The 26721-nt window shown below is 43.7% G+C and overlaps 1 protein-coding gene and 1 long non-coding RNA gene across 2 annotated transcripts in view; both read right to left on the bottom strand.

Moving 5' to 3' along the window:
• The window catches only part of si:ch211-117c9.5 (sodium- and chloride-dependent creatine transporter 1), a 77071-nt gene extending 54551 nt beyond the window's left edge, over nucleotides 1–22520 (bottom strand). The window contains exons 1-2 of the mRNA XM_034172574.1: nucleotides 21984–22520; nucleotides 20343–20639 (exon numbers count right to left, since the gene is read on the bottom strand). Coding sequence (XP_034028465.1) covers nucleotides 20343–20639; nucleotides 21984–22014 — 328 coding nt within the window. The 5' untranslated portion in view covers nucleotides 22015–22520. The remainder of the gene's footprint in view (nucleotides 1–20342; nucleotides 20640–21983) is intronic.
• On the bottom strand, nucleotides 382–11052 carry LOC117512485. The gene is made up of 3 exons (XR_004561304.1): nucleotides 10979–11052; nucleotides 9479–9480; nucleotides 382–394 (listed from the first exon to the last, which is right to left on the bottom strand). It is a non-coding gene; the product is annotated as an uncharacterized LOC117512485 (long non-coding RNA).
• Nucleotides 22521–26721: the final 4201 nt, after the last annotated feature.

Raw genomic sequence — 26721 nt, 5'->3', positions numbered from 1 at the left:
TGAAAACTTCCACATTTCAGGCTCTGTTGACCCAGGAAGTCGTCAGAGAACAGAGAACTTTCAGAAGAAGTCGGCATGAGGAGTTTATTCGGACATTCCATTGTTAACGGTCATTTTGTAATGAAAGAACGTGCGGGCAGAGTCGCATGTCGGGCTGGACCCGACCGCGGGGGGTCGCGGCAGGAAAAACACCTCCGTTGGAAATCTTAACGGGCAAGTTGGAACATGCCCAAGCTGTTAAACAATTTCTCAGTTACTCACTTGTTGAAAGCCATTAAAAGCCGCCTGAATTCTACAAATGGTTTTCAACACGGAGGTGTTTTTCCTGTCGCGGCGCACACAGATTTGCCGAGTCGTCACGGAAACGACTCGGCGAATTTGCACGTACGTCTTTCTTTAAAAAAATGTCCTTAAACAGTGGAATGTCCGCATAAATTCCTCATGCCGGCCTCTTCTGAATCTTCTCTGTTCTCTCACGATGTCCTGGGTGAATTAAGCCTTAAATTAGGATGTTTTCAGGTCGAAACAGGCCGACGACAGCGCCTGGAAGCGCTGCAGGACGTCCCGCTCCGTGGGAAGTCCTTACACCGACAGAAACACCCCATAATCTCGCATCAGCCGTTAAACTGATGAGCCGGAGCTCCCCCAGACCCCCCGCCTTTTTAAGCATTTTTCTTTATTTGCCTCTCACATACTTGGAAAATCTCCTCGCCATCTAACCATGTCCTTTAGGTCCTTCAGACTTTTTTCAGTAAAATTGTTCTTGGGAGAATGAGCATGACTAAAACCTTTTAGCTTCTGGGGGGGGGGGGGGGGGGGAGCTCCGCTCCCCCAGACTCCCCGCCTTTTTAAGCATTTTCCTTATTTTGCCTTTCAGCTTCTAGAGGGGCTCTGCCCCCCATACTCTACACCTTTCTAACCTTTTTTCTTTTTTTGCTTTTCAGCTGACCCCCCTAATGACAGCCCTCTTACCCCCTGCCACTTTAAGCCTTTTTTTTTAATGTGGATAGTGAGTCCCTTCAGCTGCTCCCTTGTTTTGCACTTGGGGTCACCACAGCAAATCCAAGGTGGATCTGCATGTTGAATTGGCACAGGTTTTACGCTGGATGCCCTTACTGACGCAACTCCACATTACATGGAGAAATGTGGCAGGGGTGCGATTTGAACCCGGAGCCTTCTGAACTGTAACCAAGCGCATTAACCACTCGGCCAAAATTAATATTCAAAATTTTCAGCTAGTTGACAATAGGGCTGTACAATATGGTTAAATTATCGTATCTCAATACTGTCAAATAAATTGTGATGTAAATGTCATATACATGCTGTCCATATTCTTGAGCCGCTTAGGTGGGTAGGGAGAGTTCCCATGGGATAAAAAAGATTTTCAACCTACCATCCCTGGTTCTCAAGACCAGGCACCTAAGTGGCTCTACTCTCTCTCTCTCTCTCTCTCTCTCTCTCTTTTTTTTAAAGATTTTTTTGGTGTACCTTATTAAACACTAGTAGAGTTCCACCTTAGATCTGAAATGTGTAATAGAAGATATACCTTACTGAATTTTCATATCAGTATGATATACGATATGACTATGATTTGACACAAAGTGCAGCAACAGTGAAAATTAAGCATTCTTAAACAAAACAGTTATAATACCACACTCATTTTGCATTCATCATAAGGTTGGGATACTGTGCCCTTCAAAAGTATTTGAACACTTGGAATTGCACACATTTTAATTTGTTTAACTGATTCCATCTGCTCAAAGTGATATTAATCAGTGAAATCACAGGGTGGAATCAGTGGCTCCAAAGAAAACCTACACCCTCTTGGCCCTTTCTGGAACAAGTTGCCCACCCCTGGTCTACATTAAAAGATGCTCCAATCATATAGAAAACTACACCACATTATTTGCCTGATCATAAAGATTCCAAAAAAGGTATAGTTTGGACAATCTGTGACTGAATGTTATAGCGTTATGAGGTAAAAGCAGCAAGAATGGTGACAAAGGTCAGTTTCAGTTTGTACAGGGGTCAAAAGTTAAAATTGCTCCATTAATTTTGCTCCAGCTGTATTTGTGCTGAATTTGATGCTTGTATCACCATTTGAAGGATTGTTTCAGTTATCTGCTGCACTTAAAAGACAACAGAACCAACTGCTGTCTGTTAAACATGTCTACATAAGCCAACCTGAATTAAAGGAGAAATGCTGCTTTTAACAACCTGGACCTCATTTCTGACATAAAATAAGGTTGTTTACTCATCAATATATGTTTGGTGTGACAAGACGTCCATAGTTCAAACGACATGTTCAGTTCAGATCTGGAGCAAACATTTTTCTTCTTCTACTAAGGTGGATTAGAACTTTTTGTGGTACACAGCACAAACTACTGGACAGGAGGAACCTAGCAGTCAATGTGACTCACTGATTTGAAAATGCAGCGCTTTCAACCAGACGTGTGGTGCCATGACATGTCAATCATCTGTATCCAGTCAGAATTCAGGGGAGTCCAGTGAAACCCCGGCCTCCGCTCTAGCTCCACCCATGCCAGGAAGTGTTTGACATTTGAATATTTCCTGTTTCACTGTGACTGCTAAACTGGCACTTCCTGTTTGAGTGTGAGCTTGTCACTGAGTTCCCACGAGATGGATAAGGTTACACTGGATAAGGTTGCGCCTCCTCTTTTAAGGCCATGCCTTCCCAAGGTGCAGTCGCCTTGGTTCAATGGTTACTTGCGTGACCTTAGGCAGAAGGCTCGAGGTTTGGAACGGAAATGGCGTAGTTCTAAATTAGAGGTGTTCCACCTTGCATGGCGTGATGCTGTCTTAGATTTTAAGCATGCACTACTGGCTACAAAGCATGCCTATTATTCTGATTTTATCAATAAAAACAAGCATAACTCAAAGTTTTTGTTTGAAACTGTAGCATTTCTCATTCATGGACAGCCACCTGTTATTCACTCTCCCTTTTCAGCACAGGACTTCTTGGACTATTTCAAGAAGAAAATTGAGGATATTAGGTTGAGCATATCTCAGCAGGCTTTGGTCCAACCACCGCATACTGCTATGAAGGTGGATGCACCCACTCAGGCATTACCCAGATTTACAGATTTTGATGGTATCTTGCTAGGTGCGCTGACGAAGCTTGTAACATCTACTAAAAGCACAACCTGTTTATTTGATCCTATACCAACAAAACTGTTTAAGGACCTGTGGCCCATTCTTGGGCCGACTGTGCTGGAAATTATAAATCTCTCATTAACTTCTGGATCTGTTCCTAAATGTTTCAAGTCTGCAGTGATTAAACCATTACTTAAGAAATCCAATCTCGACCCTAGTGTATTTAAAAATTACAGACCGATAGCAAATCTATCATTTTGTCCTAAAATCCTGGAAAAAGTGGTTTCGCGACAGCTCATGGACTAACTCACTGAGAATAATCTTTTTGAGCCACTGCAGTCTGCTTTTAGAAAATATCACTCCACAGAGACAGCACTTACTAAAGTAGTGAATGACCTTTTGCGAGCAATGGACTCAGATACCACTACAGTCTTGGTGCTGCTGGATCTTAGTGCTGCGTTTGATAATGTGGATCATCATATTTTACTCAATAGGCTGGAGAATCACTTTGGGATTACTGGAACTGCTCTTGCATGGTTGACGTCATACCTGTCCAGTTGTTCTTACTGTGTATTGTGTAATGGAACCTCCTCTGATCGTAGGGACATGATGTTTGGGGTTCTGCAGGGATCCGTTTTAGGCCCCCTGCTTTTTTCCCTTTATGTAGCACCCCTTGGGTATATACTGCGGTGCTTTGGGATTCCCTTTCATTGCTATGCTGATGACACTCAATTGTACATGCCAGTAACTGCTGGTAATCTCATTCACATAAAATCTTTGGAAGATTGCCTTGCATCAGTAAGAAGTTGGATGTTTAGTAACTTCCTACTTTTAAATTCTGATAAGACTGAAGTTATGGTTCTTGGTTCAGCAAGGTATCGGCATCAATTTGATCAGCTAGCACTTAGCTTAGGTTTGTATGTTATACATCATATGGATAAAGTGAGGAACCTTGGAGTAATTTTTGATCCTACGTTGTCCTTTGATCTCCATATCAGTGACATTACGAGGACTGCTTTCTTCCATTTGTGAAATATAGCGAAGATTCATCCCATCCTGTCTATGGCTGATGCAGAGACTTTGATTCATGCATTTGCCTCTTCTAGATTGGACTATTGTAATGCTCTATTTTCTGGCTTACCGCAGTCCAGGATTAGGGGTCTTCAACTGGTTTAAAATGCTGCTGCCAGACTTTTGACACAAAGCAGAACGTTTGACCACATTACGCCCGTTTTGGCGTCCCTGCACTGGCTTCAAGTTGCTGCAAGATCGGATTTTAAAGTACTGCTATTAGTTTATAAAATTGTTCATGGACTTGCACCTTCCTATCTGGCTGACCTGGTAAGCCCCTATATACCAGCTCGGGCCCTGTGTTCTCAGGGTGCAGGACTTCTATGTGTTCCCAGGGTGAATAAAAAGTCTGCCGGTCACAGCCGTGCCCCGGCTCTGTGGAACGATCTCCCGGCACACATTCGGCAGTCAGATACTGTGGAGACTTTTAAGTCACATTTAAAGACTCATTTGTTTTCCCTGTTTTATCATTAGTGTTATGATGTGTTCTTATTTTTGTATTCTTTTATGGTCGTCTTTTTATTGTGTTTTAAATTTTAAATTTTTTTAATTCAGTTTTTTTTTTATGTTGTGTGAAGGGCCTTGAGGCGATTTCATTGTGAATTGGCGCTATATAAATTAATAAATTTGGGAAATAATGGGATCTCGTCTCCTCCTGTGGGTTCACCACCTGCAGAGGGGGCCATGGGGGTCGGGTGCAGAGAGGATTGGGTGGCAGTAGAGGGTGGGTGGCCCGGCGGCCCGGTCCATGCTCACAGCCCCTGGCTGTTGGGACGTGGAATGTCACCTCGCTGGGGGGGAAGGAGCCTGAGCTTGTGCGGGAGGTTGAGACATACCGACTAGAGATAGTCGGGCTCACCTCCACTCACAGCTTGGGCTCTGGTACCCAACTCCTGGAGAGGGGCTGGACGCTTCATTTTTCTGGCATTGCCCACAGGGAGAGGCAGAGAGCTGGAGTCGCATTGCTTATTGCTCCCCAGCTCAGTCACCATGTGTTGGAGTTCATCCCTCTACTGAACGAGAGGGTCGCGTCCCTACGCCTTCAGGTCGGGGACAGGTCTCTCACCGTTGTCTCAGCCTATGGGTCGAGCGGCAGTGCAGAGTACCCGACCTTCTTGGAGTCCCTGGGAGGGGTACTAGATAGCGCTCCGACTGGGGACTCCATTGTTCTCCTGGGGGATTTCAACACCCACGTGAGCGGCGACAGTGAGACCTGGAGGGGGGTGATCGGGAAGCGCGGCCTTCCCGATCTGAACCTGAGTGGTGTTCAGTTGTTGGACTTCTGTGCTAGTCACAGTTTGTCCATCACGAACACCATGTTCGAGCACAAGGGTGTCCATAAGTGCACGTGGCACCAGGACACCCTGAGCCGGAAGTCGATGATCGACTTTGTAGTCGTATCATCTGATCTTCGGCCACGTGTCTCGGACACTCGAGTGAAGAGAGGGGCAGAGCTATCGACCGATCACCACCTGGTGGTGAGTTGGATCAGCTGGGAGGGGAGGAAGCCAGTCAGACTGGTGGAACGACTGGTGGAACCCTCTGTCAGCGAGGTCTTCAACTCCCACCTCCGAGAGAGCTTCTCCCAGATCCCGGGGGAGTTTGGAGACATGGAGTCCGAGTGGACCATGTTCTCCACCTCCATTGTTGATGCGGCCGCTCGTAGCTGTGGTCACAAGGTCTGTGGTGCCTGTCGCGGCGGCAATCCCCGAACCCGGTGGTGGACGCCGGAAGTAAGGGATGCCGTCAAGCTGAAGAAGGAGTCTGACTTATCTTTGTTGGTAGGTGGGACCCTGGAGGCAGCTGACAGGTACTGGCAGGCCAAGCGTGCCGCAGCCCGTGCAGTCGCAGAGGCAAAAACTCGGGTCTGGGAGGAGTTCGGGGAGGCCATGGAGGAGGACTATCGGTCGGCCTCAAAGAGATTCTGGCAAACCGTCCGATGCCTCAGGAGGCAGAAGCAGCTCTCCACCAGCACTGTTTACGGTGCGGGTGGGGAGCTGTTGACCCTGACTGGGGATGTTGTCGGGCGGTGAAAGGAATACTTCGAGGATCTCCTCAATCCCATCGTCACGTCTTCCGAAGAGGAAGCAGAGACTGGGAACTCAGAGGTGGACTCATCCATTACCCAGGCCGAAGTCACCGAGGTGGTTAGAAAGCTCCTCGGTGGCAAGGCTCTTGGGGTGGATGAAATCCGTCCTGAGTACTTTAAGTCTCTGGATGTTGTGGGACTGTCTTGGCTGACACGCCTCTGCAACATCGCGTGGCGATCGGGGACAGTGCCTCTGGATTGGCAGACCGGGGTGGTGGTCCCTCTGTTTAAGAAGGGGGACCGGAGGGTGTGTTCCAACTATAGGGGGATCACACTCCTCAGCCTCCCCGGTAAGGTCTATTCCAGAGTACTGGAGAGGAGAATTCAACCGATGGTCGAACCTCGGATTCAGGAGGAGCAGTGTGGTTTTCGTCTTGGTCGCGGCACACTGGACCAGCTCTACACGCTCCATCAGATGATCGAGGGTTCATGGGAGTTTGCCCAACAGGTCCACATGTGTTTTGTGGATCTGGAGAAGGCGTTCGACCGTGTTCCTCGGGGCACCCTGTGGAGGGTGCTCCGGGAGTACGGGGTCCGGGGTCCTTTGCTAAGGGCTATCCGGTCCCTGTACGACCGCAGCAGGAGCTTGGTTCGCATTGCCGGTAGTAAGTCAAACCTGTTTCCAGTGCACGTTGGCCTCCACCAGGGCTGCCCTTTGTCACCAGTTCTGTTCATTATTTTTATGGACAGAATTTCTAGGCGCAGCCAGGGTGTAGAGGGGGTCTGGTTTGGGAAGCACAGAATATCGTCTCTGCTGTTTGCGGACGATGTGGTTCTGTTGGCTTCGTCAAATCAGGACCTTCAGCGTGCACTGGGGCGGTTTGCAGCCAAGTGTGAAGCGTCCGGGATGAAAATCAGCACCTCCAAATCTGAGGCCATGGTTCTCGACCGGAAAAAGGTGCTTTGCCCTCTTCAGGTCGGTGGAGTGTCCTTGCCTCAAGTGGAGGAGTTTAAGTATCTCGGGGTCTTGTTCACGAGTGAGGGACGGATGGAGCATAACATCGATAGACGGATCGGTGCAGCATCTGCAGTGATGCGGTCGCTGTATCGGACCGTCGTGGTGAAGAGAGAGCTGAGTAGGGGGGCAAAACTCTCGATTTAACGATCGATCTACGTTCCGATCCTCACCTATGGTCATGAGATTTGGCTCATGACCGAAAGAACGAGATCACGAGTACAAGCGGCCAAGATGAGTTTCCTCCGCAGGGTGGCTGGGCGCTCCCTTAGAGATAGGGTGAGGAGCTCGGTCACTCGGGAGGAGCTTGGAGTCGAGCCGCTGCTCCTCCATGTGGAAAGGAGTCAGTTGAGGTGGCTCGGGCATCTTTTCCAGATGCCCCCTGGACGCCTCGCTGGAGAGGTGTTCCAGGCACGTCCCATTGGGAGGAGGACCCGGGGAAGACCCAGGACATGCAGGAGGGACTACATCTCTCGGTTGGCTTGGGAACGCCTTGGGGTTCCCCCGGAGGAGCTGGGCGAGGTGTGTGTGGATCGGGAGGTCTGGGCGGCTTTGCTTGAGCTGCTGCCCCCGCGACGCAACTCCGGATAAAGCGGAAGAAAATGGATGGATGGATGGATGGATGGATGGGATCTCGTCTGTCAATCCAGGAAGTGTTTGACATTTGAACATTTCCTGTTTTACTGTGGATTTGAAAATTGGCACTTCCTGTTTAGGACGCCCTGTACCATGAGTGAGCTTCGCACCACTGCATGCCACTGCGCGCCGCTGTGCGCCGCCTGCGATGCTTCGCTCATATTATTTTTAATAAATTTGTAAAAATCTTAAAAAAAAACTTTATGGGGTATTGTGTGAAGAATTTTGAGGAAAAATTATTTCATCCATTTTGGAATAAGGCTGTAACATAAAAAATGTGGAAAAAGTGAAGCATTTGTGAATACTTTCTGGATGCACTGTAAAACATGCACCCAAACTGTGTGCGCGTGTGTGTGTGTGTGCGCACGTGTGCACACATGCCACATTGTTTTCTTGTCCTTGAAAGTGAAACTTGCACAGAAAATAGCGAGATAAAACTTTGATAAATTAATATGCATTCTAACTATTTCATTGATCCTGCACCTGTACTCTGCACAATGTCAATAAATTTGAAAAGAATCTAATCTGATAGAAAAAAAAACATATTAGAGGAGTAAAACAATAGGTTGTGTTTAATAACTTAATCAAAAAGGGCACTCAAAGAACATGTATGTCAGCCAACCAACAGCAGAATTCAGGTTCTCATCTAGTGTGTCAACTGTAGTTATGTAAGACTGTGAAGAAAATTTAGGCATTTTTGATAAAAAAAAAAATGTAGTGTTTATTATACATGACAGAGCAGGCCACCTAAAGTAAATGATCACAAATCACATACAGTAAATGATGTTATTTTCCCCCTTTGGGCCTACTGCACTCTTTCATTCGACATCAACACAGCGGATCATCTTTCTCCATCTCAGATCTGATGTGCAGCTGCCATGGAACTGTGATTTTTATAAACCTTATGTTGATTTGGCACAAGGTTTATGTCGGATGCCTTTTCCTGACACAACAAGGAGAAACATCCTAATGTGCATGTTTTTTGACAGTGAAACCTCGCCTAATGCACCATTATAGTCAGAGCCAGTTGTGATCATAGGGTTTTGGACATGAGTGAGTGGGAGAGCGAGTTCATTAATCACTTGTGTCAACAATAACTCATAAACAATAAATGCTATCATCTTACAAGTCACCAAATTAAAAGATCATATAATGAGGATCAATCATTTTGTGTCTGGCGAGTTCTGATGCATTATATCAATCTAAAAAAGCAACTTTGCATTTTGCTTCTGTAATATTCCATAGATGTGTCTCCCACCTGCTGAATGGTTTGTAGATGCTGGATGAATGATGGAAAAATACAAACAGCTGTGGTTGAACTAACGTAATTTGACACCTGCTGAACCAGCCAGTTCTCACGTTTTTTCTCATGCCCCTGTCACAAAAAGTGCAGATTTTCATGACATGGCTTTTTATTTTGCTATTTATAATCATCCCCTTCTCCTAACTCTAACCATGCTGCAGTCAAGTGAAAGGTGGGCATCCCCTTGGCCTTTTCCAAATATACTTGCACCCTCAACATGGAGACACATGCATGCTGGATCATGCCCCAAGAAGTGTGGCGCGTGGGCAGAATTTTGTAGGTTGTGTTTTTGTCACTATGCAAGTGACACGCCTCACCTGAGTCTCCCAAAGAAACCACACATGTACCCAAGGATTCTCCAAAAGACCAAGTACAACATCCAGTCATCACATTAGGTCACTGGCAAGTGCCCATGTAAAACAACTATAAGACAGGAAGCACCAAGACCCTAAATACTTTGTACTCTTGCAAAAGGTATGAGTTGGCCAAACTCCTTTGTCCAGTGACCTTATTACTCCATGAGCTCTTCTCAGGCGTCTCAAAACCTCAAAGACAGAAAATCCAGAGACGTGAACGTCACTACTAAGACAAGTGAATCTGTCTACAAGTCCGACACTTTCACTGCAATTAGATACACTTCTAATGGCTAAGTCTAGAAGATCACTGAAACCTTGAATCTTCGTCTTGATGCAGAACAATCACAACCCAGAGAGGTTGATTCCTCACTGTGTCATGATTTGCCTTGGATCTGGGCTCATGTCCTGTTTTTGTGAGACTTTTGTCCTTGCTTTTCTGTCTATCATGATTTCAGTCACTGGTTATATGTATCTGGTCATTGTATTTTAGTCACTTGTTAAGTCTTGTTTTAGTTTTGTTCTAATTAGCTCTTTTCTGTGCATATTACTTTGTCATTGGTATTATGCTCTGTTTATTTTCTCATTTATTTTTTGGGTAGTCATTAGCTGTATTTTCTATTACACTGTTGCCACTTGTTTAGTCCCGTTCTAGTTTGGTCTCTGCTTTTATTTTCTTGTTGATCACTGTCTTATGTTGGTACTCTTTTCTTGTCTTTGATATTTACTTCTTCTCTGTGAAGTAGCAGGACCTTCGTGGCCGGGACGACGGTGGGGAATCGAACTCGGCTCGCACCAAAAGACCGTTCCTCTACCAGGTCAGCCAAAGGGGAACACCCCGTTAGCCAAGCTAGCGGGAACGTCTTTTCAATTGGGACCTGGGACTTTCATCCCGCTACATCTGCTTTAGGCATTTCAGTTTTTATCACAGTTGGTTGGGGGTTGATTTTCAGTCACTTTGAGTCAGCTTCTGTTAGTCACGCCCACCTGTCACTCCACTCCTGCCTCACCTCTGTCTTGTCTGACCACGCCCCTTCCAGCACATTCCCTGACACCTGTGTCTTGTTTTCCTAATTACTGCACCTGTTATTTAAGCCCCTCATTTTCTCTACTCCCTGCCAGTTTGTTGTGCTTCCTAGTTCACGTTCCAGACAGAAAATGTAGAAAATGAATGAATATATTCCTCCGGTTCACTGGCACTGTACTATTCATAGACTTTCTGCATGGGATCCCACAACATATTTGTACTCTTTTCTTTAAAATTCTTCTACCCTGTCATCAACTAAATGTAGCATAGTCCAAGAGTTACATAACAGCCAGCAACACATTTTCATATCAATTAGGTTCAGGGGTTAAACAAGTTGAATTGAAAATGTGGGTCAGAGAAGTTCATCATAAACACACTGTATGTCTGGATATATCAAAATACATTTTAACATCCTGAAAAAATGTCTTACCTCTGGACTGTCTAGCTTCTGGATAAATTCTGGTCCAGGTACTCCAGTTACTTTCATGATCTGAGTCAGCTGGTTCCAGCTCGTGTCCGTCATCCAGTTGGCCGAGACGATCAGTTTGTGCATCAGTGCGTCAGTTTTGTTGGTATTGGCACTTATTTTGTTACTTTGTCAAACACTTTATTTCCCATTATTGGTCTTCTGTTAATTTATTCATGCCTCATGGCTCTCAGTGTTTCTTTGTGGTGGGTTTGTTCCTTTTTGGCTTGCCTCTACTGGTGGTTGGCTCTCACTTGTATCACTTCCTGTTCCGGAGCACAGCGGTGTTTAGCTGTATCTGTTAGCTGTTTAATCTGCCTAGTTAGATTGATCTAGATAACTAGATAACGATTTGTTTCACAGTGTAATCTTCACGTGCCTTAACTAAAGCACTCCCTCTGCTGAATCACCTCTAAATTATTTACACATTATTCACTTTGTGTGTTTTAAGGAATCCGCTAGCTTAGCGCAGCTACTAGCTCTTAGCCGGTTTAGCATGGAGGCTTCTCCTGTCTCTCCCGCACTTTTCTGCTCTGGGTGTGAAATGTTTAGTTATTCCTCGGCCTCCTTTAGCAGTAATGGTACTTGTAATAAGTGTAGCTTATTAGTAGCTTTGGAGGCCAGGTTGGGCAAATTGGAGACTCGGCTCCGCACCTTGGAAATCCTACAGCTAGCCAGGCCCCTGTAGTTGGTGCGGACCAAGGTAGCTTAGCTGCCGTTAGCTGTCCCCCAGCAGATCCCGAGCAGCCGGGAAAGCAGGCCGGCTGGGTGACTGTGAGAAGGAAGTGTAGTCCTAAACAGAAGCCCCCTGTACACTACCAACCCGTTCACATTTCTAACCGTTTTTCCCCACTCGGCGACACACCCGCCGAGGATCAAACTCTGGGTATTGGCGACTCTGTTTTGAGAAATGTGAAGTTAGCGACACCAGCAACCATAGTCAATTGTCTTCCGGGGGCCAGAGTAGGCGACATTGAAGGAAATTTGAAACTGCTGGCTAAGGCTAAGCGTAAATTTGGTAAGATTGTAATTCACGTCGGCAGTAATGACACCCGGTTACGCCAATCGGAGGTCACTAAAATTAACATTGAATCGGTGTGTAACTTTGCAAAAACAATGTCGGACTCTGTAGTTTTCTCTGGGCCCCTCCCCAATCGGACCGGGAGTGACATGTTTAGCCGCATGTTCTCCTTAAATTGCTGGCTGTCTAAATGTTTTTTGTTGTTGTTACCTCATTATTTCTGATTACTGTTAAAAAACAGTTTAGAACCCTTGTAATTAAAATAGCTAAATAAATCAATAAATGGTTCTTTAGAAACCTTTCGTCTGTAAATTAAAACCACCTGTTATTTCAGATTATTTCATTTCTTGTTTAACACAAGGAACCTCAGACATTTATTTTTAGACAAAATAACATGGAATTTTGTACATCTTTTTTTAATTCTGGTAGATTATTTATATCTCATTTTAAACAGAAAAACAGACACTGTAAATAAATACTAATGTTTATTATAAATGCAACAGGAAATAATATAACAATGACTGCAGTGTGATTGTAAAGTAGGATTTCTCACCTGATGATGACTATATATATATATATATATATATATATATATATATATATATATATATATATATATATATATATATGTAATTTATACTGTACTGTAATTTATACAACTTGTAATTTTGCCAAAATATGTAATTGCCTTTAATGTTGCTATCAGGAAGGAGTCATTTCTAAAATATGAATTTGAGCACAATAAGTGGAGAGCTTCTACCTGTGCAAATGTCTTTTGACTTTGATTTTGTGGACATTTTTAATGATCCGTTCATTTATTGTTAAAATATAAAATGAAACAGCTTTTTAAAAAATAATAAAATAGTTGCTGTTCAAAGAGCTTTTATTTAGAAGCAGGTGATGTTCTGCTGGATTCTCTGGACCAGATGAAGGTCTCTTCTGCAGCTTTGAACTCTGGTGGTGTTACTAAAAAGCAGATATGTTTTCTTTCGACTGGACTTCGTGGTGTTCAGCTCATCAATGGAAGTTTGGTTGTCTGCACAGCAAATGTTCCTGATTGGGACAAATAAAAATATTTCTTTAAATATAAAGAAACACTAAACAGTTTATATATAAACAAGGGGGAAAACGGGGAAAAAAAAACGATGGAAAAAACGCCCGAAAAAATAAGTTATTTAAAGTTGAGCTTTTGTGGTGTCTGAAAAAAGCTGTAGCTTTATTTGGTAAAAATAAAAAGACTGAACCATTTAGAAATTAAAAGTGTTCAATCAGATGAACTGTGCTAAAAGGCTACGCTAACATTAGCCAATCATTAAACCTTCAAAGCAGTTCAGTAAACATCACGTTTTATTTTTACGTTATTCTCACCTCGATAAAGCTGCAGAACTAAACTCCGTTGGGCAAACTGGGACTTCGCATATATACAAAAAGTGGAAGATTTCGGACTGAGTGGGTCTGCTCCATCACCCCGGCTGCCTGCCTCGGTCTGCCCAGTGATGATGCCTGAAGGCCGGCTTCTCCGTGCGGTTTGGTCCGCTGTCTCGGTTCGATCGTCGGTCCTCCTCGTCCATCCTCCTCCTCGGTCGGCGTCACTCCGAAAAGTAGCTGAAAAAAAAAAAGCTTCTCCCAGCAGGGTGATGGGAGAATCGTTCTGCTGTTTTTTAAAGCTTTTTTTGTGGTTCAGGCCACCCAAATTCAAGATGGCGATCGCTGAACTTTTTCAGATTGTGGAAACAGCCAGAGTGTGATGTGGCAATCTCCGCCCCCCACTTTTTTTTTTTTTTGCCGCTTCCAAAGTGACGCGTCTGACGGATCCGACGGATCCCGATCCGTTGACGCATTGGTCTGACGGATTCAGTGTGAAAGGCCCTTTAGTCAAGCAAGTCAACACCTCACACTGTGACTCTGTTAGCACATTGTGCTATTCTGTGGTAGGTCTATCTGGTTTTACTACCCCCGAGAATTGTTTTGTAAGCTTCTTCATTTTTGCATCCATCAGTTAAATAATGTTCTGCCTCAGGCAATGCTTTTGCTTCTTCATTTCTTTTCCAGGGCCCTCGTAATATTTTGTTTTGTTGGTTTTCCCTTCCTGTATGTTCATTAGTTAAGCTAGTTTGTTCTTTGGGCCACTTCCTTACTTGTTTCCCACAAAGTGTGCGTCTTTTCATGAAACAGGTCAATCTCACACATCGTTATTTGGTTAGGAGACAGTGCAGGGACGCCAAAACGGGTGTAATGTGGTCAAACTTTCTACTTTGTGTCAAAAGTCTGGCAGCAGCATTTTGAACCAGTTGAAAACCCCTAATCCTGGACTGCAGTAAAGCAGAAAATACAGCATTACAATAGTCCAATTTAGAAGAGAGAAATGCATGAATCAAAGTCTTAGCATCAGCCAAAGACAGGATGGAATGAATCTTCGCTATATTTTGCAAATGGAAGAAAGCAGTCCTCGTAATGTCTCTAATGTGGAGGTCAAAAGACAACATAGGATCAAAAATTACCCCAAGATTCCTCACTTTATCCATATGATGTATAATACACAAACCTAAGCTAAGCGCTAGCTGATCAAATTGATGCCAATACCTCACTTGACCAAGAACCATCACTTCAGTCTTATCAGAATTTAAAAGTAGGAAGTTACTAGACATCCAACTTCTCAGTGATGCAAGGCAATCTTCCAAAGATTTTACATGAATGAGATTACCAGCAGTTATCGGCATGTACAATTGAGTGTCATCAGCATAGCAATGAAAGGCAATACCAAAATGCCGCAGTATATTCCCAAGGGGTGCTACATAAAGGGAAAAAAGCAGGGGGCCTAAAACGGATCCCTGCGGAACCTCAAACTTCATATCCCTAAGATCACAAGAAGTGCCACTGCACAACACACAGTAAGAACGACTAGACAGGTATGACGTCAACCATGCAAGGGCAGTTCCCATAATCCCAAACTAATTCTCCAGTCTGTCGAGTAAGATATGATGATCCACAGTATCAAACGCAGCACTAAAATCCAACAGCACCAAGACTGTAGTGATATCCAAGTCCACTGACCCCAAAATAACCCCACACTCTGGGGTTATTATGTTGGTTTTTGTTGTTTTTGCACACCTTTATTAAACGGATTCTTCCTTCATGCAGATCTTTTTCTAATCTTGCGATCTTCAATGGCCCTCATAAGGTTTTATTTTGTTGGTTTCTTTATTTTTTCTGTTCTGGTGTTATTTGGGTTTTGTACTCAGGGTTCTATGTCTGTTCGTGCTTTTCTCAGTTGCTCTGTTGGGTTCACTGTTGTTTACTGGTTGCTTTTTTGTTTCGCCAGTTGCCCCGATCTCAGTGCCCCGGTCTACGGCATGCTCCCTCTGCTCTCAGCTCTACATATAAGTTGTCTTGCCCCACCTGCCACTACTGTCTTGGTGAGGCTGGTAGCTGTAGTATGGCAGTTATGCCCAGTAATGACACAGATCCTTATCCTCCCTTAGGTCCTACCATGGTCCCCGTCCATTCACTCGGTTGGCCCCATGGTATACCCATGCACTCAGTTGGGCCTACTGGCTGTCCTCCTGACTTTGCCATGGACCTCTATGGTTGTACCGTTGTTGTACCGTTGGGTTGCTCAGCGGACCACATGACCGCTGCATGGTCTGGCCATCATCACAGCCACCCCATGCTCTCTGCTTTTCGCCATTCTCACATTCCCTTTGTCCTTTGCCTGTCACCTGGTTGCTCTCCTTACGTTTTTTTTTCCATTTTCTGTCTGCCATACGGCTACTTGCCCTGTGTGCCCTTCGGTGGGAGCAGCCCTCTGGGATTCCTGCCTGGCTCTTGGGGGGGCTCTTTTTTGAGATAAAGCCTTTTTACTCTCATGCCAGTCTCTGTGAGTTTTGCAATTGCATCCATCCACCTTCTGTGCCACGCCTATTCGGATCCTGACACACTGAGCTTCTCATGTGCTGCAATCAGGGCATCCATTAATTCCACAAAGATCACATGAAGTCAGTAAACATTTCGTCACTGAGAAAATGCATCTAAGTCACTGTTCTGCACAACCCAATAGTACAACGTCCTGTCCATGCAAGTGCTGAACAGTTGTTTTATGAAATGTTTCATGAAATATCAGCTTACATTTTTTAGTAATCCTGTTGACAAGTATACTACATATGCTGGTGAAAACACCTCAGTGGTTGTGATTCTAACTGGATGGATTCCAGCAATGTTCATCAGTAAAACAGGTGCCCATTATTACCTGCTGTCTTGACGTCCTGATGTACGAGTATTTAAATACAACACGACTCTTATTCATGTTTGTGGTTATACAGTACATGTGCTTCTCTTGGGGTCAAAACATCTGTTGATCATTAGATGCTCCTGTTAGAAATCAGCATCTCCAAAAGATCTTTTTGCTTTTCGATTTCTCGTGATCGTTGGGAGACGGACTACACAGCGACCGTTCATGTATTTTTATTTTTTTTTTATATGGTTGCCTGGGAGATTTAACTCTGTTAAATCTAATTGCAGCGATTTGGTCTGAATGATTTGAATGATAATGGAACGGGTAATGCCACCACAGTGCACAGATGGGAGAGAGTCACATGACGAGCTGTGTGACGCAGAGCGGAGAGAGCCGAGGAAGAAAGCAGTGAAAGATGGATAAATGACAAGACAATGCTTTGGTACTGAAAAGGCACGAGAAATTAAAAAAAAAGACAGAGCCGTTTTGATGAAGCAGCGCTATAAAAACACTATTAATTGACAGTCAGTGCCTCGTTCAGACCATCATTCTTTCTGTCATTCTCTCAGAGAGGCGGGCTGTAGCCTTATAAGGAAACATTCATGTGTCGATGAGAGAAAGGCGGAGGGGAGGAGAGGTCATGGAGAGAGAAAGAGGGAGACAGAGAGATGCAATAGGAGGTGTGAACGGAATGAACGGAGAAAGTGCTTGTGCTGACATAGCCCAAAATCTGGAGTGACTGTGTCCTTAACAGGCTTAAATAAATCCGCTTTAATTGTAACTGCAGCAGACACATCAAGTGTAACAGCTGACTTACAAAAAATAAATAAATAAACAAACAAGATTTGGAGAGCATTAATGCCATGCATGCACAGCTTTCCTTTGCGTGCAGGCCGCAGAGCTGGTGTTTGAAGCTCTTATCTGATACCACTGCTTTGTATCAAGGTGTTCCCAGGGATGGTCAAGGACGTGGAATTAGGCGCTGGAAGTAACCGACACGGACGGGCACAGTTGCAAACACAGATATCCGCATGAGTCCTGATCATAACCGGGGGAGTGAATGAGTAAGTGAGAGAGAGCGAGAGAGAGAGAGAGAGAGAGAGAGAGAGAGAGCACCTTTATGTGCCAGTGGCGAGCCGGGCAGGAGCATGGCGGGGTGGGGGGTGGCCAGTGTGAAGCAGGCCATTGTTATTCGAAACCAGAAGGTGGGTATCGCAGCCACAGGTCACAAGACACACAGAGGGAGGGCACCAGTGGAAGACACACACACACACACGCAGGCACATTTAGTTGAGTTTATGCACACACCATAAAGCATTACAAAGATAAGTGGAGGCCAAAGGTCAGTAATGGTGTTTATCACTGCACAAAGTCGACTTGAAGGATGCGAGGAAGGAAAGAAACAAAGTCATAACCTGACAGCAGGAAAACTGCGCAACAACTTGTATTATGTCTTCCTGTTAAGGTGCAGACAGTGACAATAAATAAACTACACAGTGGGAGGGGCATAGCTCTTCAGCTACGTGTTCACAACCACACACCCGCTGCTTTGTCTCCTTATTGCGTCCTTGTACAGTAAGTTCTCCAACCAACTGTGCCACACTGGTTTCACCCTGTTTGAATCAGACAAGACCTCAACACTCCCAATTTCAAGGCAAACAAGGTGTGGCTATAGCAGCACCACCAATTGTCCATTTAAAGCAAAAGAAAAAAAAAATTGTTTCTTCGCGATCTCAAGCCGCATTTTGTATTTGTTTGTATGGAATACATTTTGGAATATTTTTGACTGCAATCTTTAATATGCCACCTGATATTCTTTGGCTGAAAATGTGCCTCCTTTAATATGCCTCTTTTCACTTTTCAGGTGATGCCTCAATCTTCTGCTGGATTGCAAACAATGATTTGACACTGTGCAATATCCTTCCACTGCTGTGCTCAACATGAATAGTTGTGTGGTGGAATTCACTTTTGTACAGAAGAACTGTAAAACAGGATTATTGTAAAATTCAACAGTCAATGGGGCTTTTTAAAACATGAATAAAGTTAGTGTGTCAAAGTAAGCAAGGTATGCACCCTACGGAGCCCCAATTTGCCCTCAGCTGCTTGTGCTATTCTCTGGGTTGTCATGGCATCATGAGAGTCAGCCATTTTGAATTTGACATCTAAAAATAGTAACTGTCCATAATGGTGATTTAGTTCTGAATCCTATTTTTTTTTTAGTTTGATTGCTTTAAGCTTGTGGCTATATAGGCAATGTTGTTTGTGGCCAGGATGCCATAAGACTCCTATGAAAAGCTGTCTTTGCTAGCTTTACTAGCATTGTCTTTGTTAGCAGACTTCCTGTAGTAACAAAGGAGAAAAGGTGTTGGGAAAAGTGTCTATCACAGGTCAGTTACAATATTTTTGGCTATTAATAATGGTTTTACAACTTCACTCTTTTAGCATTTTACTGATATGACAGAAAGACCAAGCCAATGTGTTAGCAAGAAAAAATGCCTTTACAAAGGTAAACACCCACCACAGCCCAAATTAATCTTTGAAATTAGAAGAAATTTTAAAGAATTAAATGAAAAATTTACATACTTGCTTACTCTTTGGTGGGCTGTACTGTGATCCATCTTTGTTTTCTCTTTGGCTCACACTTTGCTACTTAACCCTTCTTTTTCTGCACAAACAACATTCTGGCAACTCAGAGAAGTACATTTTCCTTTGCTGTTATAAACTGTGATTGTGATAACTGATGATGATATCATTTTTTGGTCCCTGAACAGTGGCGGTGGTGGCTGTCGTTAGTTTGATTGCTAGGCCAACCTTAACAGATCCCGTAGATCAGCTCTAACTTCCTGGAGTAACAGAAAGCAGGACTTCAACGTGAAGTCCTGTTGTGCTTTGGAATGTATGAGCATCCCAGTCTTATACCATTTTGTGACGGTATCACAAAAAGTCAATGAATCTGCATGGTTAAAACTGCTAAGAATCAAGTTTTTTTTAAAGGTAAAGTAACTGATTTCACATCATTTGAAAGCTCTGGGCTTTAGTGTATAATTACACCAGCGTGAGCTAATGAATTCAAGGCTGTTGTCTTGGGTCTCTAAGACTTTATAAATGATTTGGATCAAACCTGGTAGTTGGGTGTCAGTGAAGGAAAGAGTGAATTTATGTCAAGAAAAATCATTTAAAAGTCAAGGTCACAGGCCAACGTCAAAATTTTGGTTGAATTCTTATATAAGGGGAATATTTAGAATAGCTATTTCAAAGTTAAAGGTACACCTACTATTAAAATACTAATACAAAGCCATATGTCATGCTTTTATTGAGCACATGGTTTTGACCTTGGGTGACCTTGAAAGGTGAAACTAAAGGTCATAACTGTTTAGCTCAAAGACTTTAGAGCTGATATGGATTAAACATTGTGGATGTGTGTTCGTCAAGGATAAAGTGGTTCAGCTTTGGACATAATTGATTAAAAGGTATACAGAACCAAATATTATGGTACCACTGAATAATAAAGAATGAATTTGCATGAATCTGAGCCAAACATATAAGGTTTCATGTAAATCACTTATGCTGCTAATGCAGTCACTCTGCTTTGTGTGCACCTGATCCTGTCAAATTTCAGAAGTGAACCCTAATTGGCTGGGAGACTGTTTGAGAAAACCCGGGACTGTGTGTGTTTCACCATGTACACAGAAAATCACCAGTGTTAAATTAACACTGACAGTGAACATATGGTCCCACTCTGGCCAGAGTGGAACAGTCTTAGTTTTACACTGGTGATTTTACAGTGTAGGAGTGCAGCTGTGTCAGGAAATGCAACTGGAGTAAAACCTGTGCTAAATTCCAATGTGGATCTGCACTGAACCCACTGCCGATCCTGAATGGTCAAGGACAGCCGAAAGCCAAGCAACGTTTCTATGGTGCTATGTTGCACTGCCTTGGATCTCTTTCTAGCCCTATAGGTAGAAAGAGATCTAGGCTTCTCAGCCACTTCAGAACACCTCACAAATCATCTAGTTTTAATGTCTGTGCATGATGGAGCCACTCAGACATCTAAAGTAACTCCATCTCCAGCTCACCTCCTCCATTTTTGTAGCACAGGTAAGGGAACCGCCACACGTTGCCCAAGCCCACAGCAAAACCCACACAGGACATGATGAAGTCCATCTGTCTGGTCCACGTTTCTCGCTCTACTGCTGGTAGTGCAACAGTCCCATTTCCAACCACAGTCCCATCCTGGGTTTGTGGTGGGCCTGCTCCTCTGCTGTCACCACAACCTGCACCGCCTCTGTGCAAAGAAACCAGAGGGCGAGCAGAACCTCCTCCCTCCTCCTCAGAGAGGGTCCCTGCCTCCATCTGGGGGAGATGGATGTCACCTGGGTGAGAAAAGGTCAGATGAGGAACTGTTATAGTCAAAGCATCGCTGGACTTTGTGCACAGTAGAGAGGACTAAATGAAACATAAGAGAGGACAGAAATCAGAATGTCCAAAACTCATTAAATATTAATAAGCATTTATAAAGCAGCAAGAGCTCCAATAAATTATTTGAAACCATTCAGCTCCAAAAATAACCATGTACAGTCAGCACTGGAGACAGATATGCCATAGTCTCATGGTATGACTTGGACTCAATGGAAAAGAGAGTCTGTGCATGTTCCATTCACTGAACCATCGCATCAGCAGTGCCACGTTTCACCAACAATCCACAAAAAGACTGACATATGTCGATGACTAGCATATTGCCGAATCAAACCTCCCTAGACTCATGGCTTCTGGGCTAAAGCCATGATGCCTCATACGCTCATTCTTCCCTCGTGTGTCTCAGACAGAATGATGAGTGCGCTGCGGCACAATATATCACAGCTACTTAATCTTTTACTGTCTCGAGTGTCAGTGTACAAAGAACTTTTTAAAAAATTATTATTACATGTCACGACCTGATGATTGCCATAGATGTGTGTTGGTGCGTGCTCCTCTGTTGTGCCAAAGCAGTTTCATCCAGATCAGAGCAGTTTGGGGGGGTGGGGGGGGTTGACATGTGATCACAGAGGACAGTGGGGACAGTGAGACCTGTCAGTGGAACAACTTAACAGTGCTGTGATGGATAACTATACACACACACACACACACACACACAGGATTAGAGAAGTGTCATCGCAGTAATGGGTTCAAAACATAAAAATAAATAATGGACTTAAATCTGGATGTGTGTCAGCTGTGTGAGCAGGCTGATGAGGATGAGTCATCCTTCCTGAGCCAAATGACTGATAACTGACTGCACCTAAAGACATTTTTTTCTTCAATTAGCTGTCTTTGATATGTCAGAATTTTATTATTTATTATTTTATTTTATTTACTTTTTATGCCCAAACTCCATTCAAAGCCAATTTGAAGTTAGGTAAAAGACACAAAAGAGCTACTTATGGCTTAAAGATAAGTGTCATGTATGTGTTATGTTCATTGGAGCACCACTCTCTTGCTTTTTGGAGAGGAAAAGCATTTCTTATTTTGACTATAAGTCATTATTTTATAGCTGCAAAAATGCCTTGTGTCCTGTTGGCTCAGCTGAAAATACAGCTATCTTTAGGTGCATGTCCGCTGGGGGTTACTGATGACAAATGGAGCCTGCAGAAGGTTATAGGAGCAGATCCCCAGCATGATGCCAAAGCACAAAGCAGTGTGTGTGTGTGTGTGGTACAGGGAGCTGATCTCACACTTACCTTGACTGTTCTCTTCCGACTCTGGTGACATGGTGTTGGGCAGCTGTTCAACAATAATTCAGATATTTGATTATTATTATTTTGTCAGGGCAGGTCTCTGTTAATTTTGGCTGGTGGACCCAGCAGGCTCAGAGGCGCAGACACAGAGATGCAGCCGGTGCGCAGCGCTGTTCTTATTTTTTTTTTTTTTTTTCCTTTTAAATTCCGCCTTTCTGAAATCTAAAAAAAAAATAAATAAATAAATCGCAGTTTTGTGATGATGATCAAGCCAAAGAGATTGATTTTGTTGTTGTTGTTTTATTTTCACAAAGCGCCGCGGTCAGTTCAGCAGTCCAGGGGGAGGAGGGGTTAGAAATTCAAAAGCAGTCGACGAAGCACTTGAAGGTAAGCCTGAAGAATCTCATGGATGACAGTTAGATGAAAAAGATGCTGCGCCTTACGGTGACGATGTTCAGATTTTCAACAGCCAAGTCAGAAGCCCATCAGCGCGACACGATTCCGTGGAACGAGCACGGAGAATTTGACCGTCCGCTGCGGCGTCCGTTAGCTATAAGTGTCGCTTCTCTCCCGCCCCCTCCCGCCACCCGGCACGCTGATTGGCTGCGGAAAGGCGAGCGCCGCGCGCACAGCATCAGCAGCAGCGGCAGCAGCGGCGCGCGCACAGCCGTCAGCCGGAGCCGCGGTCGCAAGGATGGAGTTATTGGTGCACTATGTACGTCCTTAACCTGAAAAATCACCAACACAACTGCAGACAAATGAGTGGTTTGTTTCTGCTTCATTGCTTGTTTTACTTATTTATTTTTAAGGTAGCATCACATGAAGCTAACCGTTTGGGCTAAACGTATGGGTTACAAAAGTGGTCTCAAAGAGGAGCCCTGTGGGCCGGTCATAACCGCAACATGTTTGTTTCACTATGGCGGAGTCACAGGAACAATTTTCTAAAGGTGTATGGGCTACAAAGTCAAAGTAATTTTTATTTATTTATTTTATTTAACCTTTATTTAGCCAGGTTAGTCCTATTGAGATTGAGACCTCTTTTGCAAGGGAGACCTGGACAATTCTTTTAAATGTGGGAGGAAACCGGTGCACCTGGAGGAAACCCACACAAACATGGTAGGAGGGAACATTCAAGCTCAACACAGAAAGGCCACAGTCAATCAATCAATCAATCAATTTTTTTATATAGCGCCAAATCACAACAAACAGTTGCCCCAAGGCGCTTTATATTGTAAGGCAAGGCCATACAATAATTATGTAAAACCCCAATGGTCAAAACGACCCCCTGTGAGCAAGCACTTGGCTACAGTGGGAAGGAAAAACTCCCTTTTAACAGGAAGAAACCTCCAGCAGAACCAGGCTCAGGGAGGGGCAGTCTTCTGCTGGGACTGGTTGGGGCTGAGGGAGAGAACCAGGAAAAAGACATGCTGTGGATGGGAGCAGAGATCGATCACTAATGATTAAATGCAGAGTGGTGCATACAGAGCAAAAAGAGAAAGAAACAGTGCATCATGGGAACCCCCCAGCAGTCTACGTCTATAGCAGCATAACTAAGGGATGGTTCAGGGTCACCTGATCCAGCCCTAACTATAAGCTTTAGCAAAAAAAGGAAAGTTTTAAGCCTAATCTTAAAAGTAGAGAGGGTGTCTGTCTCCCTGATCTGAATTGGGAGCTGGTTCCACAGGAGAGGAGCCTGAAAGCTGAAGGCTCTGCCTCCCATTCTACTCTTACAAACCCTAGGAACTACAAGTAAGCCTGCAGTCTGAGAGCGAAGCCCTCTATTGGGGTGATATGGTACTACGAGGTCCCTAAGATAAGATGGGACCTGATTATTCAAAACCTTATAAGTAAGAAGAAGAATTTTAAATTCTATTCTAGAATTAACAGGAAGCCAATGAAGAGAGGCCAATATGGGTGAGATATGCTCTCTCCTTCTAGTCCCCGTCAGTACGCTAGCTGCAGCATTTTGAATTAACTGAAGGCTTTTTAGGGAACTTTTAGGACAACCTGATAATAATGAATTACAATAGTCCAGCCTAGAGGAAATAAATGCATGAATTAGTTTTTCAGCATCACTCTGAGACAAGACCTTTCTGATTTTAGAGATATTGCGTAAATGCAAAAAAGCAGTCCTACATATTTGTTTAATATGCGCTTTGAATGACATATCCTGATCAAAAATGACTCCAAGATTTCTCACAGTATTACTAGAGGTCAGGGTAATGCCATCCAGAGTAAGGATCTGGTTAGACACCATGTTTCTAAGATTTGTGGGGCCAAGTACAATAACTTCAGTTTTATCTGAGTTTAAAAGCAGGAAATTAGAGGTCATCCATGTCTTTATGTCTGTAAGACAATCCTGCAGTTTAGCTAATTGGTGTGTGTCCTCTGGCTTCATGGATAGATAAAGCTGGGTATCATCTGCGTAACAATGAAAATTTAAGCAATACCGTCTAATAATACTGCCTAAGGGAAGCATGTATAAAGTGAATAAAATTGGTCCTAGCACAGAACCTTGTGAAACTCCATAATTAACTTTAGTCTGTGAAGAAGATTCCCCATTTACATGAACAAATTGTAATCTATTAGACAAATATGATTCAAACCACCGCAGCACAGTGCCTTTAATACCTATGGCATGCTCTAATCTCTGTAATAAAATTTTATGGTCAACAGTATCAAAAGCAGCACTGGGGTCTAACAGAACAAGCACAGAGATGAGTCCACTGTCCGAGGCCATAAGAAGATCATTTGTAACCTTCACTAATGCTGTTTCTGTACTATGATGAATTCTAAAACCTGACTGAAACTCTTCAAATAGACCATTCCTCTGCAGATGATCAGTTAGCTGTTTTACAACTACCCTTTCAAGAATTTTTGAGAGAAAAGGAAGGTTGGAGATTGGCCTATAATTAGCTAAGATAGCTGGGTCAAGTGATGGCTTTTTAAGTAATGGTTTAATTACTGCCACCTTAAAAGCCTGTGGTACATAGCCAACTAACAAAGATAGATTGATCATATTTAAGATCGAAGCATTAAATAATGGTAGGGCTTCCTTGAGCAGCCTGGTAGGAATGGGGTCTAATAAACATGTTGATGGTTTGGATGTGTAGAAGAATTTTTAGGTCCTTATTTGAACTATGATGAACTATCAAGTGTCCTGATCCGAACTGTATGTCCTCTGGTTGAACTAGCAGGTGTTCAACCCAAAAAAAAAGGGCTCTATTAGTCATTCAGTCTGTCAGGGGCTTTCCAAGGCCTTTAGGTGCTTTCCCGCAGGCCACGTGCAGGGGCCTCAGGCCAGCTGCACCTGTGGCTGAGGCCACGTGCGGGGGGGGCCTCAGGCCAGCTGCACCTGTGGCTGAAGGTCTTTTAAAAAAATCAGTTGTAAATCCTTCACGTTTTAATGGGAGCGTTTGTCACATTGAAATAATGGCCTAACACCTGCTTAGGGTTCACTAGAGGACGCTTCCAATAGAAAACCATGTCTTGGGAATGAAATAAATAAAAAAGTCGAAGGAGGAGCGATGCCCGCGGGTCTCCAATAAATAGATGAGCGCGGTTGTCACTTATTCAGTCTCTCTAGAGGACTCAGTTTGTCTAAGCTCTGTGTCGAAGGCTTAAATAAACTTAAAAACTCTGTGCATTTTATCTTGCTTAAGGCTGAATTATTCTAAAGTGTTGTGTCCTTTTCTAGCATATCACTTGCAATTAGTTTGTGTTATCTAAAAGACGACATCCCGAGAAGACTAAAGACGAGCCACGACAGAACTTGGCGAGCCAGCTTCAGGAGGGTCCAGGGGCATTCCGGCAGCCTGGGGCGGTCCAGCTCATCCCTCCAGACCGTAAATAACAGTGATCACGACTAAAAGGTAAGCAGAAACCTTTTATAACTTCTGCACGATCTGGAGGAGTGAGTCGGGATTTCCGCCCAAGTTGACAGGTGATATTTTTAATTGCCTCTTACCCAAAAGAACCTGGACTAAGAAAATTGATAAGAGACCAAAAAAAGATAAGATTGAAAATTATCAGGCCTTGTAGATAAAATGCTCAGAAGGTGTGTGTGTTCCCGGGAAAAAGAATGTCTGTGTGAGTGAAAGGTCAGGAATGTTCATGAACTCTGGTGCGGAAAAGAGTGCGTGGAGAATTAACCTGGATGCTTGGGGAATAATTGGTGTTGAAATTCGTTACTAACGTGCCGGCTGATAGCATGCGCTGTAGGGGTTAATTTAGGGGAGTATACTGACAAATAGATACAAGGTAATACATGGTTATTTAAAGAGTTTAACAGAGACTGAAGTGAAATAAGTGAGAAAAAGAGTTTAACAGAGAATACGCGCAGAGGAAGCACAAGATAAGCGCCTGAGGGGGCGCAGTAGAAATACCGTACGTGATAAAGAGATTTAAAGAGAAAAGTGCAAAGTAGCACAGCTGACAGTAAGTAAAAGAGCTCAATAAAGGACGTCATTTTTTAAGAAAAGAGAAAAACTATAAAAAAAATAAAAAAAATTAATGAAGAGTTAGTGCAGAATACATGAGAATTAATGAAGCAGAAAATAGTGCAGTAAGGCACCAAATACACGCTTGTGGGGCGTGGGAGAAGAATAAGTAATTAAGTACACAGTAATATGAGTTTTTTATAAGAAAAGAAAAAGAGAGTATTTTCAGTGCAAAGGCACATTAAGCTCACGACGAGCTCAGTAAGTGAAGAAAAAAGTAGAAGAAAGTGCAGAAAGGCACA

The sequence above is a fragment of the Thalassophryne amazonica genome, chromosome 6 (assembly GCF_902500255.1).
Source record: "Thalassophryne amazonica chromosome 6, fThaAma1.1, whole genome shotgun sequence".
In the NCBI taxonomy this organism is placed as follows: Eukaryota; Metazoa; Chordata; class Actinopteri; order Batrachoidiformes; family Batrachoididae; genus Thalassophryne; species Thalassophryne amazonica.
The sequence above is the reverse complement of the archived record's forward strand: the minus strand, read 5'-3'. Positions and strand labels throughout refer to the sequence as shown.